Source organism: Aotus nancymaae, unplaced genomic scaffold, assembly GCF_030222135.1.
Source record: "Aotus nancymaae isolate 86718 unplaced genomic scaffold, 86718_ANA_hifiasm-v0.15.2.pri h1tg000077l, whole genome shotgun sequence".
NCBI classification, from domain to species: Eukaryota; Metazoa; Chordata; class Mammalia; order Primates; family Aotidae; genus Aotus; species Aotus nancymaae.
The window spans coordinates 19,895,679-19,917,169 of record NW_026988492.1 but is presented as its reverse complement, the minus strand read 5'-3'; the positions used below and the strand labels follow the sequence as shown (position 1 = coordinate 19,917,169).

At 42.4% G+C, this 21,491-nt stretch overlaps 1 protein-coding gene across 2 annotated transcripts in view; it reads right to left on the bottom strand.

Annotated features, from left to right (window-relative positions):
• FRMD4A (FERM domain containing 4A) overlaps positions 1-14,685 on the bottom strand; it is a 679,421-nt gene extending 664,736 nt beyond the window's left edge. For both annotated transcript variants that reach the window (XM_064368421.1, XM_064368419.1), the window contains exons 1-2: positions 14,354-14,685; positions 13,808-13,933 (exon numbers count right to left, since the gene is read on the bottom strand). In XM_064368421.1, coding sequence (XP_064224491.1) covers positions 13,808-13,852 — 45 coding nt within the window. In that variant the 5' untranslated portion in view covers positions 13,853-13,933; positions 14,354-14,685. The remainder of the gene's footprint in view (positions 1-13,807; positions 13,934-14,353) is intronic.
• Between the last annotated feature and the right edge of the window lie 6,806 nt (positions 14,686-21,491).

Below are 21,491 nucleotides of genomic sequence, written 5' to 3'. Positions count from 1 at the left end.
CAGGAAGAGCCTAAAAATGCAGCTACTCTTTGCCCAGCCTCCATGACAGCTGCCTTGTGTATTGCTCAGGATTGTTAGTTGCAGACAACAAAGTCTACCCTAATTAGATTAAGCAGAAAGGGATTTCTTATTGAATATTAGACAGTTTAAGAACATATGGGAAAACCGGATTACCAAGTACATTTGCCAGAAGGTAAAAGAAATGCCCAACCACAGCTCAAGACTGTTACAGCAAAGATGCCACTACTGTCATTCAGCACCACCTCTGACACCAGAGAGCAGACACTGGCACTTCCACAGGAGCTGGTCCAAAATAATCTAACACTTCGGCCACTTTGCTTGCTAGAAAGTCTGATCCACAATTGCTCCTTCAAGTTGGTCACTTCACCTCACCTCTCCATGGCGGGCACCAGTGAGCTGGCATGGTGGAAGTCAGATCACATGCAGGACCCTAGCTATAAGGAAGGAAACGAAACGCATCTTTTAAGATCCCCAGCCTCTATTGTTTAGAAAGGAATTCTGGTGAGGGGTTACAGGAGGAGGCTGTGTGAGCTAACCTGCCCTATTTTGGCCACTGAAAAATAAGGGGAAGTGATCTGGGGAGCTTCTGGGAGAGATTTTCCTCCTTGATAAAAAGAAACACAAGGAGAGCTCTCTTTACCATTCCTCCTCTTTTCTGCTTTTGGACACAGGTGCAAGGGATATGAAGAGTTGTGAACAACCTTGTATACATATCAACAAGGTGGGAGATGCTTTTCCTTTTTTTTTTGGCCCGTGGGTTAGATTCAAGCCCTCTAGTTTGCCTACCCTGGAGTAGACTATAGGGGACCATGGGATGGTAGGTAGACCAGTTCTTCCTTCTTGGGGAAAAGTAGGCCAAAGAAGTCCAGAAAACAGTCACAGATTTTACTCTGAACAACCCAAATAACTAGTTGTCCTGTATAGATACAAGGTCTGAGTTTTAATGCATTTTCTTGCTGGAAAATTCAAAATATATAAAAGGATGTTGCCCTCAAAGGACCTCAGCTTCAAATTTCCCCTGCCATTGGTGCTTCATGCCTGTGGGATGTATATTAAAGAGGCTGCCTCACTCAGTAATCGCAGAGAATGGAAGGAAAACAAATAGTTGTTGATACAGGTAATGTTCATGTTTCCCCACTGTAGCAGCATATGGCACTAGTTGTAATGGCCTAACGTAAAGCATTCCCGGACGATATTAATGACCAGCTAGGTTAATGACCAAAGACTCAGCCTCAGGCCCCGAACATATTCTCCTGTTCATTAATCCCTAGGAAATGACCTCAGCCATGTTCATTATGGCTCAATTACACTCACATTCCCTCATGAGAAAAGAAAGCATTGCAGTCCTAATACCAAGCTATATTCTTTTTTTTTTTTTTTTACCTTGACACATGGGCAATAAAGACACAAAACAAGTTATTGGTTCCAAGGTCAAGCATGTAAAGGAAGCAACACTATTGCCTTGTCAGCTCCCAATCATCAATAAGAACTAAATTTGGGACCTCAGAGGTCACAGAGCAGGCATACCAGGATTGATGCATCCTCTGAGTGTTCTTTGAAGGTGTGGTAGGCACTAAGCACATGTTAGCCTCAGTTGTTCAGGGTTTGGATGAAAATCTGAAAACTCAAAAGGCAACTCTTTGCTAGTGTGGAAAAAAAAGACTTCTTCAGATATCAACCTATCATTCAATCAATCAATATTTATACACTTCCTTTGAGTAAAGTCCCATAGACAGGTTGTAATTCAGAAGAGCATAAAGGAACATAAAATCAAGTTACATAGAATGAACGTACCCCATGGTGGCTTGAAACATGTCCTGAACCACACATCAACAAGTAGTCTATATCCTTTTACCTTGGATCTAGCCTTAATGACTTGTCTGGAACCAAGAAAATGCAACAGGAGCAAGTCTGCATGACTTCTGAGACTAGATTATGAGAGATTGTGCAGCTCTGCCTTGTTATCTCAGATTCTCAGTTTTGGACCCTGGGCCACTGTGCAAATCCATCAACCTTGAAGCAGCCATATTTTGAAGATGCCCACACCATGTGGGGAGGCTCTCGTGTTATGGTTCACAGAACCAGCTGTGGTCCAGCTGACAGTAGCATACACCACCATACATATAAGTGAAGACTTACCTCCAGAAGATTCCAGGGCCAGCTGTTGAATCACCCCAGCCATGAGCTCTTCGCAGCTGAGGCTCCAGTGTGGAGCAGAGACAAGCCATTCCCACTGTACCCTATTGGAACTCCTGACCCACAAAATTTATGAGGGTAACAAAATTGTTGTTTTTTACTGAATTTTGTACAAAAATTACAAAGTGTGGGATAGTTTGTTATACAGTAGTAGTAACTGAATCTCTCTATCCTCTCTCTCTCACACACATACACACATACACACGATAAATACATATAGCTGCCTGGTGAAGTTTAGCTCTCGCTCTCTCTCTCTCTCTCTCTGCCTCTCTCACACACACATACACACACATGCGCGCGCACACACACACACGATAAATACATATAGCCGCCTGGTGAGGTTTAGTTCTCTGTCACACACACACACACACACACACACAATACATACCAGCCACCTTGTGAGGTTTAGTAATAGTCTGCATGTATATGTTCCTAGTTTGGCCACGCCTATGGAAATCTTTGAGGAAGTACCATCATCTAATGGAACCGCATTTAACCTGCATCTATTAATAGCAAAAATCATCAAGACTTCTTCAATGGGGCCATGTGACACTTTCAATGTGAAGAAAATTAGTTCCAAAGTCAAGGGAACATTGATTGGGTACAAACACTGCCTTGCATCACAAGGTGATAAACTCCTTCTGACTGTCCGTTAGAATGCGCCTGTCTCAGGCCTGGCCTCTCTACAGTCTCTAGGATTGCTGAGCTTCAGTGTCACTGCCAGATATGCCCTCCATACCAAATCCAATCTAGGACCTACCCCAGCCTGTACCTCCAACTGCCCACCCTCCACCTCTACTGGCAAATCTCATTATTTCCTCAGCACCTTCAGCTCTGTAGTCCTCAGTCAATAGGAAGCTATTCTTATTCAAATAGTATTTCCCACTCCAGAGTGGCTTGTATGTATCATGGTCCCTGCACCTCCAGGAGCCACAGAGTTGTCCCAGCTGGCTCCTCCCTATGTACACCCATGTCATCCATCTCCTGTCCAATCCTGATAGCTCTCCCTTCAGAATGTTCCAGAATTCATACCCCTTCCTCTTTTCTTACTGCCAGCTTGGTGCTACCTCTTTACCTCCCACCCAAATTCATGCAATTGCCTCTAAACTGGCTTTCTCCTTCCAGTGTCCCCAGCACACCCTGCCCTTCACCACTAAGTTAAGCATTCCGATTCCCATCCATACCCATTAAATCGGTCCCATCCAAGAATCTGGAGAGGCTTCAGTGTCTGCAGCCACAATCCAGATGCTCCCGAGAGCATTTGTAATGTCTTCTCTTATTCTTTAGCCAGCATTCCACCTTCTCCATGAGACAGACCCTTTAGCAAAATATCAGTCCCTCCCTTCATACTCCCACATCTGCCCTCCCCAACCCTACCCTCAGCTGTTTATCATTTCCTCCTGAATTTCCTAATGATTTTGTTCCCTCCGAAGCTACTCTTTCCCTCCCTTTCCCAGTCAACATGATATACACTCTTCAAAATAGCTCGATGCCATTTTCTACAAACTATCTGGACTAGGTTTCTAGATCTCACATCCCTGTCCCTGTCCCTGCCTCTGATTTCTTCAAACATCTTGTTAGTAAATACCACACCTTCCATGTGGGGCCATTTCCCATCATGCAATGTTACCTAAGCATGTTCAGTGCTTCTTATTGCTCTAATGAGACATAAGAGCCCAGGCAAGGGCCATGTACTGTACTCACCAGAATTCCTCCCAGAGCCTGGTGTGAGGCTAAGCTGCCAGGAAGCAAACAATCAATACCTCCATCTACCAAATATACTGAGAAGAGTGCATGTTGCTGGAGCCTGCTAAATTCCTTCGCACCCAGGGGCCATGGCCCTGGTTGGAAGGCACGCCCATGACTTTTCCACCCTTGGCTGCTTCTTGTAACTTACCCTTCAGCTCAAATGCGACCTCTTCTAAGAAGGCATCCACAATCACTCTTCTAAAGCTGTCATCCAAGCACTGTCTCCAAATAATCATTTTTAATTCTCTATAGGGCCCATATAGTTCTCCTGTTTATTTTCAATGTGAGTGTGAAAGTGTGTGTGTGTGTGTGTGTCTTTCCTCAGGAGAGTGTGAGCTTGATGACAGCAGAAAGACTTTCTGTCTGATTCACCACTGTATCCCTCCTATTGAAACTGTTTCTAGAAGAGCCTATGTGTTTAATAAATATGGGTTAAATGAATGGATGAATGAAATGAATGAATAAAGTATAGAGAAATATTCTATACTCATGAGGCACTCACAATCTATTAAGAAAAACAGATACAAATGTCAAATACCATCTAGCAATAAGTAAAATTATGTATATATGAAATAAAGGAGAAAGAGAGGAAGGTAGAATAACCTTCCAAATAATAGAAAGTGTACAATTCAGAAGTGTACACTCTTGAGTCTGCCTGTCATCTGTGGGGGACAGAAATGTCCAACACTTCAGGAGAGTATGAATTTTGAGGAGTGGAGGGACTGTGGGACATGAGGTTGGGCAGGTAGGCAGAGACCAGATCTGTAAGTGACTAATGTGGTATATTAAAAAGCTAGAGCCTTATCCTACGTAAAATTAGGCACAACTGAAGAATTTTAGGCAGAGAAATTAAACCTTTATCTTATAACTATCACTCTAGAGAAAGTACAGAAGACAGGCAACAGTGATAAGAGACTAGAAGCAGGAAGAGCAGGTAAGCGGCCCTGCAGGTAGCCAGGTGGTATGGTTTGCAACCGTGCCCCTGCTCAAATCTCAAGTCTGAATTGTAATCCCCAGTTATGAAGGAGGGGCCTGGTGGGGGGTGACTGGATGGCAGGAGTGGACTTCTCCCTCGCTGTTCCTGCAACAGAGAGTGAGTTCTCATGAGAGCCGGTTGTTTAAAAGTGTGTAGCACTTCTCCTTTTCTCCCTCTTCCTCCTGCTGCCATTATTTAAGACGTGCCTCCTTCCTCTTCATCTTCTGCCATGACTCGAAGTTTCCTGAGGCTTCTCCAGCCATGCTTCCTGCACAGCCTGTGAAACTGTGAGTCAATTAAACCTCTTTTCTTTATAAATTACCCAGTCTCAGGTAGCTCTTTATAGCAACGCAAGAATGAACCACTACACTAGGTATGAGAGAATGGAGGCCTGGACTAAGGCAGGGTAAGTGAGTGCATAGGAAGGGCCAGATTCAAGAGAAAGTGAGGCGTCAGAAGCAGCAAGGCCCAGCTGAACCAGGTGGATAAGAGAGAGCAAGGACTCAAAAGCTAATCCTGGGGCAACAAGCACAGCGGTGCCACCACCAACCAAGGTTGGGGAGAAGATCATAAATTCCGCATTTGAGCTGGGCTGAGGTGTTCTGAGGTTCACATCCCTGTGGAACAAGCAGGAGAATAAATCTGATAAGCACTTGGACTTGCAGTTACTAGGAGCTTGGGGCAAGGTCTGAGCCAAAGACATGATTTGGGAGCCATTAGTGTACAGATGACAGTGAAAACCACAGGTGCGCCTGATGTGCTTGGAAAGATGAATTAGATCTACCACTCAGGAAATTGCTTCTCCAGGTCCAGACTGTGAGGCTAAGATTTCAATATCCAGGATTATAAAAAGCACTCCTCACAATGCAACAGAAGTTGCAGGCCAGTGTTGCCTTGACATTGGAATTCAGTCTCCCCACTCGATGGGAACCACATGGTCTGGGTAGAGTGTGTTTCCAGGACCTTTGATTACTACCAGGCTAAATACCATATGTTCCATTAAGCTTCATATTCTGGCATAGAAGTCAATGAGAAACTGCTACCTGCACCAGTAACATATGCTCGCCAAACCACTATTACACTTTGCAAAGCTGCTGTGCAATTAACTTTTAGCAGAGATGCACTCATAGCTGCCCCATCATGTGGAAAATGTACGCATTTTGCCTTTGCCAGAGAGAACATATTGCAGCCCATATTTTAGTCATCTCCCTTCAAAGGGTGAAAAAATTTTGTGAGTTATTCGAGATAGGAATGCAAATTTAAATTTGCTCATGACTAGAATGGCTCACAAGACCAGAAGAACAACTGTTTTTGTGAAAGCACTAGCTGATGGTCTAGAGGTGGCCACTCATTGTCCAGAGACTGGGATGAAGAAGGAGAGAAATGGGCAACTTGTTTTTAGATTGATTTTGTCTCATGCAAGAGTCCCATGAGATGAATTCAGGCAGATGATCATTTCATATCTTTTTAAGATGAAGGAAGGGGCTACTAATATGTACTGTGCTATTTGCTTTGGGCCAAAAATAGCACTAGGAACTTTACATGCATATCTGGTTGAATTATCCCAAATCTGACATGGTAGCTATTATTATCTCATTTTACAGATGGTGAGACTTTTCAACCTAGCATAAAATATTTAGACAATTGTGCTTCTCCATTTATATTTATTTTGGGGACAACTGAAGCCATGATTTGGGATTCACCGATGCTTTGCCTCCCTGACTAGTTTTGTAGATGACCTATCAGGGTATACAAGATGCACAGACCACTGCAATAGGTATCTATAGGTATCGACAGTTTTTACCTTCCTGGCATTCCCTTCTGATAAAATAGCATCCTCTCTCCTGATAATGTAGCTCTTCTTTTTTTTGCAACCTGCCCTTCCCACGTCATAATGTAGCTCTTCTTTTTTTTGCAACCTGCCCTTCCCACGTCATGTGATTCAGACAGAGTTATCTGCCAGTTGACTCCTTCCTTCCTCTCAACAGATCTAGACACATTAGCCAGCCTGATTACTCAGAAATCTCCTTCTCTATATCCAGTAATTGGTCTGCAGCAAGCTTATTATTCAAGAGATCCAAAGACAGCTTATAAAAGATGACCATGAAAGAGAGTCCTGCTCATTTACCTACATTCACTAACTCCAAGAACAAGTAACCCTAGAGCTGCTAGGGGAAGAGTCTGCCAAAAAATACAGTCAACACAAAGAAAAGCAGAGCCAAGACATGGCAGAGCCAGAGAAACAGGGTTCAGATGCCACCACTCAAAGTCCTTGATCCAGCTTCTCCTGGAGCTGGTTTATTCCTGAGACTCTCTGGTCACGTCAGTCAATAAATTTCCCTTTTTGCCGATGCTAGCCGTTTAAGTTAGTCTCTGTAAATTAAAGTTACAGAAACAGGTCTGGCAGAAAATGAAATCAAAATATATTCAGCAAAATATTGTCTGAGTTAGTTTTACAGTCAATGATTTTAAATTTCACCATTTGAAACAGATAAATTTATATACTAAATAGTGACTAAAAAATATTAATAGCAAGATATCAAAGATACCCATTGGTAAATTTTACCTTGGGTGCAATAATTTAAGCTTAAGAAGGATTTTGCCACTGACTTAGATGTAACAATGACAGGATCATTTCTCAGAGATTTTTTTTTTGACAATTGTCTTACTTATGAATAAACCAGAAAGATAGATGATACTAAATATCAGTATCACCCTTAAACCCAAATATCTAGGACCTCTCCCCTGGGCCCCAAGCCTGGCCAGCCATACTCTGTATACAGTGCTTTGGGTGGCTAATCTGTATTACTATGCAATTATTATTCTCCAAATTTCCATAAAAGTTGTCAATATCACTTTTTTCAAATGTATGCATGAACCATCATGACAACTGGAGTAATATCTCAATGTTGTGTATTTATTTATTTGTTTATTTTTTATTTATTTTTTTGAGATGGAGTCCCACTCTGTCACCCAGGCTGGAGTGCAGTGGCATGATCTCGGCTCACTGCAACCTCTGTCTCCCTGGTGCAAGTGATTCTCCTGCCTCAACCTCCCAAGCAGCTGGGACAATAGGCACATGACATCATTCCTGGCTAATTTTTGTATTTTTGGTAAAGCTGGGATTTCACCATATTGGCCAGGCTAGTCTCGAACTCCTGACCTCAGGTAATCTGCCTGCCTCAGCTTCCCAAAGTGCTGGGATTACAGACATGAGCCACCGCACCCGGCCTGTATCTCAATTTTATCACAAATTATCTGAGTCATCTTGGGCAAGTCCTTTGACTTCTGTGGACCCCTGCTTCATCAGATAATAGGAAGATGTCGTGCCTAAACTGCCTGGATTGTTGAGGATGTCTGGTGGGTCAAAGATGCAAAAGTACTTTGAAAAACACTGAGATTATTAATTTAAGAGCAAGAGTCCTTAAGACAGAACTCAATTATATTCTATGCTTTTTGCCAATTGGGATCTGGGGAAAAGCCATAGACTTACTCAAAATTCTAAATCTCTTTTCAGAATCTAATCTGAATCTGTCAGATTAGACCTGTCACAGGTCAAATGTAGAGAAGGATTCGATTACAGTAATAGAACTAGGATCTTGGTCACACCTCCAACCTGCCTTTCTGACCTTGAACCCTTTGTCCTCTACAGGAAATCTGCCCAAACCAGTCTACTCCCCATCTCCCAAACATGATCTAGACTTTGCTGTGATTCGGCCACTCCCCTCACCTCAAATCTGCTCTCTTAACTCATCCATCACTCAACATCTTACTTGAACCTCAAGAACAAGTTCCTCCACTCTGACAACCAGTGCCCGCTAGGGCTCACTTTGTGATGAGTTATGCACTGTCTCGTTATAGTTCTTATGTGATTCTCTGAAGATATCCTGTAAATTTCTGATTGTTATAGTTCCGGTGTATCTCCAACCTGTCTTGCCAATTAGACTGTAAGTATGCTAAAGCCAGTCACTGCCTTGTGTTTTTCTTGCACAAAGTGGATATTCAGCAAATATTTGTGGATTAGTTAAAAAGAAAATTGTCCAAAGGAGGAAAATGGCTAAGAAAAGGACTTATAATGAAATGAAATGAAATGAGGGAGATAAAATCACAGAACAGCAGGTTATCCATTGAAATCTATTCAACATAGACCAGGAAGCTGGTCTATTCAAAAGAAGCCCAGAAATCTGAAATCAAACTTTTAGAATGGAAAGAAACTTCAGGATAATCTACTTGACATTCTTCATTCATTGTGGTTAATCACCCACTAACTTCTCTGAGTTGTGAATTGAATTTTTACATATTAAAATTTTTATATTATAAAACATGACTCTAGGCAGTTTCCTAGAAACAAGGTCTGAGAGAATAGAACCTTGAAAAATGGTAGGTATTTCTTGGATATAAAAAATACTTCTTGTTAGAGTCAAGTCAGACATCTTGAGCCAGACTTGTATCACTTTTTATTTTACACTTCAATATGGAAAAGAACAGATGATTTACAGAAAGACAGGATTCCCCATCTAGAAACACAGAAAATGCTGACTGGTTCAGAGGGGAGATCCCTTCAGGAGCGAATGCAAAGTGTTAGAAGGTCCTAGAAGTCAAATTGTTGAGCTTTGATATGTTGTCAGAGAAAGTACTGGCTTGGGACTCAGAGGACCTAGATTTTTAGACCTTGCTTCATCAATTTCAGTTGTGTGACCATTGATGGGTTCCCAGATTCTAATTATCAGAATTTTTTTGGTCTAAAAATAGGGTCGTGGATGGAATTAAATGAGATGACGTATGGAATGACACCTTGTTTATAGAAAAGCATAATTTGCATTATTTATTATCTAGTTACTTTACATTAAAACTATTTTAATCTAGCTGTCCCAAAGGGGTGAGCTTTTAGAATCTAAGAATCAAAATGTCATCATACCACCACTGAAGACCCTTGGTTTTACATCCTTATCCTGGCTTTAAAGAAATGATCAGGCTGGGCACGGTGGCTCACACCTGCAATCCCCGCACTTTGGGAGGTCAAGGCAGGTGGATTGTGTGGTCAGGAGATGGAGACCAGCCTGGCCAACATGGTGAAACCCTGTCTCTATTAAAAACACAAAAATTAGCTGGGTGTGGTGACATGCATCTGTAATCCCAGCTACTCAGGAGGTTGAGGCAGGAGAATCATTAGAACCTGGGAGGCAAAGTTTGCAGTGAGCCGAGATCGCACCACTGCATTCCAGCCTGGGAAACAAAGCAAGACTCTATCCCCCACCAAAAAAAAGAAAAAAAGAAAGAAATGATCAATGAATCCTCAGCTCTAGCATTTTCCAGCCCTTGCAACTTTCCCTGAACTCATACGCCCTCAACAAATGACACACAGCCAAGAGTTTCCTGCTCTACAATTAGTCACGTCACTCTGAAGGCTCCTCACAGTTTGGTGAACACAGCAGTATTTTCTTTCACTTCCTGAGATTCTTGCAAAGATGGAAGAGGCAGCTTTTCAACAGCCTGAAAGGCCACCTCCACCACCAGAACCTGTGTTCTCTCCAAGTCTACCCTCCTGTGGTCATTCGAGCGACTCCGTCTTACATGGAGAGGCATCACTGCCCTCTGTGAGCTCTCCGTTGAAAGAACTGGTGAGGTCCTCCCACCTCAAGATGGTCCAGGCATGCTCACCAACTGGGACCCCTCCCAGCTGACCACAACCCAGCCCCAGCTTGAAAAAGCCGCTGAGACACTGTTCAAAAGTCAATGGTTTTTGTCCAATAGACTAGCTTAGGTTCTTGTGGGGTAAGATTCCTGACAGCAGAGTATGAATGAACACCAATGATCATCCATGTCAGCTAATAATATGAAACATATCTGCCCTGGCATAAAAGCCAGAGTGGGAATACACTCCACTATTCTCAGAACAATACTGCTCATGTGCAAGGCTGGAAATAGAGACATAATGCTAAATAAAGCCCTCGAACTGGCTATCCCGGAACTTCATCTGTACCTTGTTTCTTAGAGATCTTAAATTGTGTTTATCAGATCGGAAGGGACCCTGGACATCAGACAGCACTCTCAGTTAGCAAATGGCATCACTAAGGCACAGAAAAAGTAAGTGACATTCCCAGGATCACTCAATGAGAGGCAAGGCTAGAATGGAGCACAGGGCTGTCCAACCTTCCAGGTTCTGTGGCCGATTCTGTAACCGAATAAACGTGCTCTTCCCTGAAGTGTTTAGCATCTAAACTGAATGTAACCTCTGGTTGTCTCCTTATCCAAAAGCAAGGGGTATGGCCAGATAATTTCCTCAGCTATCCCTTAGTCCCGATGATTCCACAGCACAAAATCAGAACTGTAATCCAGCAACCTGGTATCAACCTTCCACAGACCGTGAGTTTATGAGATCTGGCTCTTGCTATTATGCCAGGCTACTTTCCTCAGTGAGCAGACACTCGATAAATACTAACAACTGATTGGCTGATGAATGAGCAATAAATAATACTGTTTACAGCTTCCTTCCTGAACTCACAGCCAAAGCAACTCCGCTAAACGGCCTCTTTTCCTCCTTTTTTTCCTCCTCGGCTTGCTTATAAATTTTAAGACATATCATACAAGATGTCAGGGAAGCAATTACTTCGGGGTTTACCCTTAAAAAGGAAAAAAAAAGTAGCACCAAAGTCCATAGGGAAAAATTTCCCTGAACTAAATCTGAACCAGAAAATGTACACTGACTTCAATTACACGCAGTGCTCCAGGGTTCTTGAATCAAATGGTCCTTCAAGGTATCAAGAGCTCTTTCCCCTGGTTTCCGAGAGATGAGAACACCATCCTTTATTCCAGGCAAGAGGTGAGTGCCAGGGAGTGAGCTGAGGGCAGAGGTCACTGACAAATGGAAGGTAAGGTCTGAGATGTAGACCCCGCCAGGACAGCAGCTGTAGCATATGGAAGACCCAGGGACAGAAAAGCCCATGTGTGTATGCGTGTGTGTGTGTGTGTGCGTGTGTGTTGTGTGCATGTGCATATGTGCGTGTATTTAACAGCAGAAATGGATGCTATTCATTCAATTTGGATACCCAGGATTCATGCTTAGGGGCTTGGAATAAAGCAGATACACATCTTTCTTCTAAGCACAGAGGAAAGGTCCAAGTAGAAGGCTAAGGCAAGCAGGTCTAACTCTCCCTGAAGCTATTTTCCAAGAAAACTTTTATCCTCTATATTCACATTACACAGGATTTATTTCTGTCAAGTATACTAGATACCGTACATATGCATGTGTGTGTGCTTGTGTGTGCCTGTATTTCAGTGCATATAACCCAGGTTCCCAGGTTCCCAGAAGTCTCCTAGTCCCCAAAGAGACTGCATTTTAGTGCCAGATACCATCACGAATACTCAATGATAGTCCAAAAAGTCCTATCCAATTTATTTGACCATAGTTAGACAATGGAGGATAAAGTATCATCAGACGATAGAATTAGTAAGGGAAGGAAGTCAGGTAACGGGTAATTTCTCTTGAAAATGACAATTTCATTCCTTCTAGTCCTTCTCCCCCAGTGAAATGAGAAGTCAGCAGAGGCCCATGAGACAGATTTCAGGTGATTCAACTAGCTCTGTGGACCCAACGGCATTCTGAACAACAAAGAACCAAGATATCTGTTCCTTTGAATTTGACCTGGCTTGCCACACGGTGGGCCGGCTTGCCACTGAGGGCTCTTCCAAGTCACCTCCACAAACTCATTAGGCAAGAACCAAGATATCTGTTCCTTTGAATTTGACCTGGCTTGCCACACGGGGGGCCGGCTTGCCACTGAGGGCTCTTCCAAGTCACCTCCACAAACTCATCAGGCAAGAACCAAGATATCTGTTCCTTTGAATTTGACCTGGCTTGCCACACGGGGGTCCGGCTTGCCACTGAGGGCTCTTCCAAGTCACCTCCACAAACTCATCAGGCCTTGCAAAGCTGCATTTACTCTCCTCAGTCAGAAGACACAAATCAATATACACAGAAGCACTTAGGTTTGGTTCATAAAATCTCCTGTGCAAATGCTGGAACCATTTCCACGCCAAACCTGAGGCAGGCTACTTCCAATGACAGCCAGCATCACTGTGGTGTGCGGGGTACCCTAAGAAGGGACAGAGAGTGCAAAACCATGGCAAAAGCCAATGCTGAACCCAGTGTCAAGCCAGAAGCCAGCTGGGCTGGAACAGGACAGCGCCTATGTCCTTGTGCGCTTTCATATGGCAAAAGCAAGGACTTTCTTCACATGGTGAAAATTTCAGAGGGGCGTAAGGTGAGTCAGCTGCTCACACCCAGATAAATGCCTGGATGAGGCCTGCCAAGGTTTGCCATCAATAGTAAATAGGAAACAAGCTGCTCCCAACTCAGCAGCCCAAGCATCACTGAGGCCCTGCGAACCTCCTCCACCACCTCTACAGGAAAATACGAGCAGATATGTGGGTGGCTAGAAAGACCTCATTCCATCACCCCATGGGCAAAAGATTCCACACTTGCCAGGAGAAGATATCCAAAAACAAACAAACACAATCGGCTCAATTTAGATGCAAAAGACAAGGGGGAAAGGATGCCGGGAGCTGGAGGAGGCATCCTAGCAGTCTATTTAGAGGAGCTCTTAGCACCTGTTTGCAAGCACAGCTCTCAAAATAGCATTCAGCAACAAGTTTCTGAAATGGCAAATCTACAGCTTCTTTTCCCCCGCGAGTGCTTTGTCATGCTGATACTCTGACCCAAGAAAGCATTTTCAAAGAGCCTGCGGGATAAAGCGGAGCAATGCTGAACATGTCTGCAGCCACTGCGGCGGCGGCAGCAGCCCACGGTGCAGGGGAGGCTGGAGTGGACTCTGCCTGGGCCCCACCTCCTCGATCAACACTCACCATCAGCAGGCCGAGAGCTGAGTCGGGCACCAGCTGCACTGCCATGGTCTCCGATTCCCATGCACGAATCTTGCTGCGTAGTCAGTCCGCCTGGGCCCCGGTTGGCTACAGAGCATCCAAAGGCACCTGCAGGAAAAGCAGTGGAAATCCAGACTTAGGGAGCAAAAGGCTCAAAGGGAAAGGGGCCCACCTTACACAGGGTGGGGAGAAGGGCAGGGGATATTTGGAAAGAAGACAGGGTGGGAACTGTGCTTAGGGAGAAAAAAAAAAAAAGAAGGAAAAGAGGAAGCTGCAGGTTATTTAAAGGTGAGCTCTCCCTAGCTTCACTAAGCTGCACAGACACAGAGACTGCATCAAACACAAATGTGAAAGCTTAGAACATGGAATTTTTAACTGCTACCTTTGCCTTGGCAGCAATTCTTCCTTTAACTGACAATTAAAATAAAACATTCCTTATTGCAGATAAATCAAGCAGCCCGAGCCACCCCCTCTCTCTGCATCTCTCAGCAATTCTGCTGCATAAACATGCTGAATGTCACAACATACCGCTCGCAATCTGGTCAGTGTCTTCTTTGCTGCAGATAGGTGTGTCCCTTTTTGCAAAATCAGATATCTGGAAGTGAGGGAGCCGGGTCTGACCATGAGGCTCCAGGCAGTCACTGGAGATCAGCAGATGCCCTCACCATCCCCGAGGAGGAAGTCACTGAGGAACTGACCCTTCCACCTTCCCCTAATCTACTTTTCCTCTCCAAGTAGACTGGCCAGCTCAGCTCCCGGAAGGGGTAACATACTTAGGAGAAACATGGAATTGCACTGCCTGTTCTGTGAGCGTTCTGATCTCCCTGGCTGTACCACATGTACGCCGCATACAGACACACTCTACCTCTCTCTCCTCCCTTCCTCCCGCCCTTCCTCCCTCCCATCCCTTCCCTCCCATCTCTCCACAGGGCTGCCTGTTAGGAATTTTGAAGGAGCATTCCTAGCTCAGGGAGGCAGAGGAGGCAGATTTGTCACAAGGGACACTGCTTAAGAGAAAAAGACAAGTTGGCCTTGAAAATCATATCATACAGCTTTTTCCCTGGAAGATGTCAATGAAGGGAAAAAAAGAAAAAGAAAAAAGCCTGCCGAATCTTGTTATATAATGGGTGGCTCAAAGGGCTTTCCAGAGTCAAAGAGTTAAGAAAATTAGACATCTACTGGGCACAGTGGCTCATGCCTGTAATTCCAGCACTTTGAGAGGCTGAGGCGGGCAGATCACAAAGTCAGGAGATCAAGACCATCTTGGCTGACACAGTGAAACCCCGTCTCTACTAAAAATAAAAAAAAATTAGCCAGTGTGGTGGCACGCACCTGTAATCCCAGCTACTTGGGAGGCTGAGGCAGGAGAATCGCTTGTAACTGGGAGGCGGAGGGTGCAGTGAGCCAAGATCGCACCACTGCACTCCAGCCTGGAGACAGACAGAGACTCAGTCTCAAAGGAAAAAATAAAAGGAAAAAAAAAAAAAAAAAGAAAATTAGGTATCTTTTCATGAGCACGGTCAAGCTTGTAATCTTCTTACGAAGTCCGTGTACTCAACTAAAAATGGTGATTCCTGGTACCCCCAGGATGTCCTTTTCTGATCTCTTTCTTTCCTCACCTCCTGTAATGGTTCCAAAAAATCCTTAAAATTAACTAGATAGTGTGAAATGTAGAAACACAGAAAGCAATTTTCTCAATAAGAAATTAGGGGGAGGAAATTAATGACCTTTAAATGTTTCTGTGTGCGAGCAGAGCAGTTGTTTCTATATTACTTATACTTTAAAAAGTATTGATTTGGGCCACGCATGGGAGCTTACTTCTGTATTCTCAGCACTTAGCGGGGTTGAGGCTGGAAAATAGCTTAAGCCCAGTAATTCAGGATGAGCCTAGGAAAGATAGCAAGACTTCATCTCTACAAAAAAATAGAAAAAAATTAGTCAAGCGTGGTAGTGTGTGCCTAGAGTCTCAGCTACTCAGGGCGCTGAGGTGGGAGGATCAGGTCAGCCCAGGAGTTTAAGGCTGCAGGGAGCTATGATTGCACTTCTGCACTCCAGCCTGGGGGACAAAGCAAGACCCTGTCTTTAAAAAAAATGAAAAAGTATTTGCTCATTGCAGTGCTTGGCACAGAGTAAGTGGTAAAATACATTCAATAAGTGAGTGAAGGCTGGGTATGGTGGCTCACGCCTGTAACCCCAGCACTTTGGGAGGCTGAGGCTGGTGGATCACCTGTGGTCATTAGTTCGAGACCAGCCTAGCCAACATGGTGAAACCCTGTCTCTACAAAAAAAAAAACAAAAATTAGCCAGGCTCGGTGGGCACCTGTAATCCCAGCTACTTGGGAGGCTGAGGCAGAAGAATCGATTGAACCTGGGAGGCGGAGGTTGCAGTGAGCTGAGATTGCACCATTGCACTCTAGCCTGGACAACAGGGTGAGACTCTGTCTCAAAAACAAAATACAATAATAAGTGAGTGAAAAGGTTTCTCCCTCATTGTTTTTCCTTTGGTGGCCCAATGAGCTTGAACTTCATTCTACCGAGTGTGGATGGAGTCTAATGTTACTGACCTCCAGAACACCTGAGAGCATCACTCCTTGCCAGCAGGTGCCTGGAGATTCAAAGCATGACCTGTGTTGCATGCATGTGACCTCGCATAGGACTGTCAGGACATCCCGGCCATGCTGTGGATTGCAATACTATCCAAAATAATATGCATATGCACAGTTGAAAAATAATAGCAATCATTTAAGGAACAAGTCTATAATAATGATTTAAGGGACTTTATCCTAATGTAACTTTGCAGATGGATTTCTAAATGTATTCAACTGATATTTGCAGAATGCTGACTTTGTACCTCTGCCTTCAAGGAACTTTTAATCTGGTAGAATCATTTATGATACAAGATAATATGTAACAAATGCAAAAAACAAACAAACAAACAAACAAACAACCTCCAAATAGTTTGGATTGCATGGAGTAGGGAGAGCTTACTTTTTTTTGCAGCTTTTGTGCTGGAACTTCAGGAAGAGCAGATTATCTTTTTCACAACATTTGTTTTCTGACTCTACGTGGAATTTTGGAAAATAATGAAAGTATAAGAAAAAAAGTTAATATTGGAGCTATTGCCACTGCTGGATATGGTCAGAGGGAGGACAAGTCCTGAGGAGAAACAGGCAGGAGCAGCCTCACGTTCTGAGGAAAATGTGATTCTCCTGAGAGCTGTGGTGCGGTGTGGGTGGCTTTGAGCCCGGAAAACCCGCCAGGCTATTTTATTCTCAGGAATCTGAAGGCTTATTCTGTCATTTTCTCTAGGATCTAGAGCAAAAATTACAAGGGTGAGGTGAGACTCAAAATATTATTTATGTCCAGGCGCGGTGGCTCATGCCTGTAATCCCAGCACTTTGGGAGGCCGAGGCAAGCGGATCACCTGAGGTCAGGGGTTTGAGACCAGAATGACCAACCTGGTGAAACACTGTCTCTACTCAAAATACAAAAATTAGCCAGGTGTGGTGGTGCATGCCTGTAATCCCAGCTACTTGGGAGGCTGAGGCAGGAGAATTGCTTGAACCTGGGAGCAGGAGGTTGTGGTGAGCCCCCTCCCTGCCCTGACCAAAAGGAAAATATTAATTATTAGACCCTTTTTCAAGTTGCACATAGTAGACATGCAATAACTGTGAGTTCTCTTTCGGTCCCCTTTTAATTCTGATAATGAGAATAATGCACCTAATCACACTTGGCACATTTGACTGCTGGAATGCCCAAAACCTAATTTCACTTTCAATTACAGCAGATATTATCATAGTTGGCATTATTACTTCCCTCGTTTTTTCAATCTTATTTTTCCTTCTAATTCATCCTGTATTACTCTTATTTAGTAGGCCTTTTTGCCAGCAAGCCATCTGAAATTCATTTTTAGAAAGAGACGGGACATAAATCATTCGTTAATGTATAAACTGTGTTCACATAGATTTGGCACACTGTGAAATATTTTGCAGCTATTAAAATGGCAATTATGAATCTATTTAGAAGTATTGTAAATGTCTGAGATGTTTATTTGCAAGTAATACGAGACATATTCTCTAACTTCAACCATGTCAATATTTGTATCTTAAGAATATATGGAGGAACTCCTGCTTCTACCCAAGATGGAATTAGATGGAATTCATTTCTACACCTCAAATGAAACAAACAAAAAATATAAAATATATGAAACGTTACTTTTCAAGACAATGGACAACAAAGAAGAGCGATCCATGAAAGATAAGAAACAAATGAGATAAGCCTTACAATGGTCCTGGATTATTGAATTAAGAGTATTTCCAGGCCACAGAACAGAGTGGGGCTGCGTGGAATCAAGTGTTCTCCCAGAGTCATGGAGACAGAGCTGAGAGTCAGGAAAGACTGGGATGAACACAGACCACAAGACAGAGCGCCAAAGAGGAGAAAGGTGCAGAGAGAAAGAGAATTTCTGAGATCTTCAAAGAGTCCCAGTGAGCACTCAGTTGAGTGCTGATCACCAGATAGCTGTGGGGAAACCACTCAAGGCTGGGGAAAGAGCCACATAAGAAGACTGGAAGGAATGGTGACCAGTGCTCACCAGGGCCAGGAATAGTGCGTGCTCATACCCGCCAGACTGGAGAACTTCATAATTCCTGGTACATTATTAGAATGCTGAGTGAGAAATAATTCGTCATACACTGATCACTGTCCTGAATCTGCCCAACAATTCTGAAAAGTGAGACCCAAAAGGATTAAACTATTTCCACATAACTTAACTGCATTCCAAAATTAAAGAACATTTATAAAATTACAAAAATATCCAACTCTCAATGAGGCTAAATTTAGAATATAAATTTACATTGTATATAGTTTACACGTAGATTTACAAATTACAATATCATCTAATAAAAATTAGGTATTAGACAGGTATGACAGAAGTAGGAAAATATGGCCACTAAATAGAAAATAAATCAACCAAAATCATCCAGAACAGACATAGATGTTAGAGAAAGCAGAAAATAACATTAAAACAATTATTTTAATTGCATTCAATATATTCAAAAAGTTAATTAAAGACATGGGAAATATTTAAGAATTCAAAAAACAAAAGGAGCATCAGTCAGCTCTGGGACATCTTCAAATAGCCTAATATATATTTAATTTGTATACTTGAAAAAAGAGAGACATAGAAAATATAGTTGAAGAAATAATAGCCAGTATGTCCTCAGATTACATGGTGAACAAATTCTAAGCATTAGAAACATGACGAAAACTATACCAAGGCACAACATAACCAACTTGCTCAATATCAGTGATAAAGAGAATCTTTTGAAAGCAACCAGGAATGGAAAAACATATATCACATATACAGGGACAAAGATAAGGATAACAGTAGATTTTGGTTTTGGAAACAATGCAAAGAAGAACCCAGCGTTCTTCTAAAAATCTAAAGAAAAATTATCAGTATGAAATTCTATGCCTACAAAACTGTCACTCAAAAGTGAAAGTCAAATAAAGATTATTTTAGACACATAAAGTAAATAAAAGGCAAACCGATTGGAACAGCAGTAAAAATTCTCACAAAGAAAACCCCAGGCCCGGATAGATTTACTGGTAGATTCTACCAAAGATTTAAGGAAGATTGTACCAACTTTGCATACATTCTTTGGGAACACTGAAGAGGAGTCAATATTTATGAACTCATTTTGGGACACCAACATTACCCTGTTATCAAAAACAAAGACAATACAAGAAAAGAAAGCAACAGCTCATTGTCCCTCGTAAGCAAAGATGCAAAAATTTTTAACAAAATGGCAACATATAGAAGCCAACAATATATTAAAAAGATAATGCATTGTGACCAACCAGGCCATACTGTGGGACTGCAAGGTTTATCATTCTAAAAGCATTCAGTGTAATTTACTATATTAACTAAAAGTAGAAAAACCATATGATTAGCTGAATGGAGGAATAAAAAGCATTTGATAAAATATAGTGTCTATTCTTGATTTTTTAAAACAATTCAGCAAACAAGGAATAGAAGGGAACTTCCTTAATCTCAATAAAGAACATGTACAAAAATGTATAGCTGTCTTTATAATTAACGCAAAAGATTGAATGTTTTTCCCCTAAATTCAGAAACAAGGCAAGGATGTCCATTCTCAGCACCTTTCCTCAACATTATACTGGAAATTCTAGACACTGCAGTAAGTCAAGAAAAGAAGATAAAAGCTAACCAGATTGAAAAAGAGAAAGTAAAACTGTATAGTCATAGCCAATATGATCTTTTTGGGGGTGGTAAAAGTGTTCTAAAATTGTACTATGTTGATGGTTGCAGAGTTCTGGAAATTTACTAGAAATAATTGAATGGTATACTTGCAATAGGTAAATTTTCATGATGTGTAAATTATACCTTTAAAAAGCTGGAGTTTTTAATATAAATGAATGAGTTATTAATACAATCAGCAATGTGGATAAATCTCAAAATAATTATACTGAGTAAAAGAAGTCAGACAAAAAAAAAAGAAGTCATACTGTGTGTTTTTACTTATGTAAAATTCTAGGTAACTCAAACTAATGCATAGTGATAAAGAGCAGATCAGATGCCTGGGGAGCAGGAACAGCATGAGAGAAACAGGGTAGCAAGGAGCAGAAGGAGAAATTAAAGGGGAGACTTTGGGGCGGTGGATATATTCACTGTCTTGATTATGGTGATGGTTTCATGGCTATGTACAAGTGTCAAAACCCACTTAAATATCTGCAGATGACTGTATGCCCGCAGCCTCAGTGTAGCGGTTCTTTAAGGGACATGAATGGTATTATCACTGCAAAAAGATATAATTAGTTCTGTTAGAATTCTGGGAGTATGAGTGATGTTTTTCTTTTTCTTTTTTTTTTTTTTTGAGACAGAGTCTCACTATAGGCTCAGTACAACCTCCACCTCCTGGGTTCAAGTGATTCTCCACCCTCGGACTCCCGAGTAGCTGGGATTACAGGCATGTGCCACCATGCTCAGAAAATTTTTTTTATTTTTAGTAGAGAAGGGGTTTTGTCATGTTGGCCAGGCTGGTCATGAACCCCTGACCTCAGGTGATCTGCCTGCCTCAGCCTCCCAAAGTGCTGGGATTACAGACATGAGCCACCATGCCTGGCCAAGAGTGATTTTCTCATTTCAAAATTTTTAACTTGTCATTACAGTTTCACTAATTAAAATAACAATGTTTTCAGAAATCATTTATTATTTAAATAAGAAGGAAGGCTCAGAAAACCAGTAGAGTCAAGGGAAGATGCTGTTTTCTGTGGTATTGCTGTTAAGGGCAGAAGAGCTCTGGGTATGTTTTAAGGCACATCACCAGAAGCTGATAAGATGAAAAGAAAGTTTCTGTAAGAATTCTGAAGGGGAATACAAACCAAGCAGATGGATTATTTTTCCTAGAAAAGAGTGTTGTTAGTTTCCATGAGATGAAAAGAAAGGAAAACAAAGGTAAAAATGCCAAGAATTGTTGACAAATGTGAAAGGGTGTAAAGAGATTTTAATCTGGTAAGAACTTGCAGGTCCCTTCATTCAGGAGTCTTGATCTCAGCAGAGGCTCTGCCATGTTTCTGCTCCCTTCTTCTTCTGCCTTGACCATGATAATGGTATACCCTGATAGCTGCTGGTCCCAGGTTG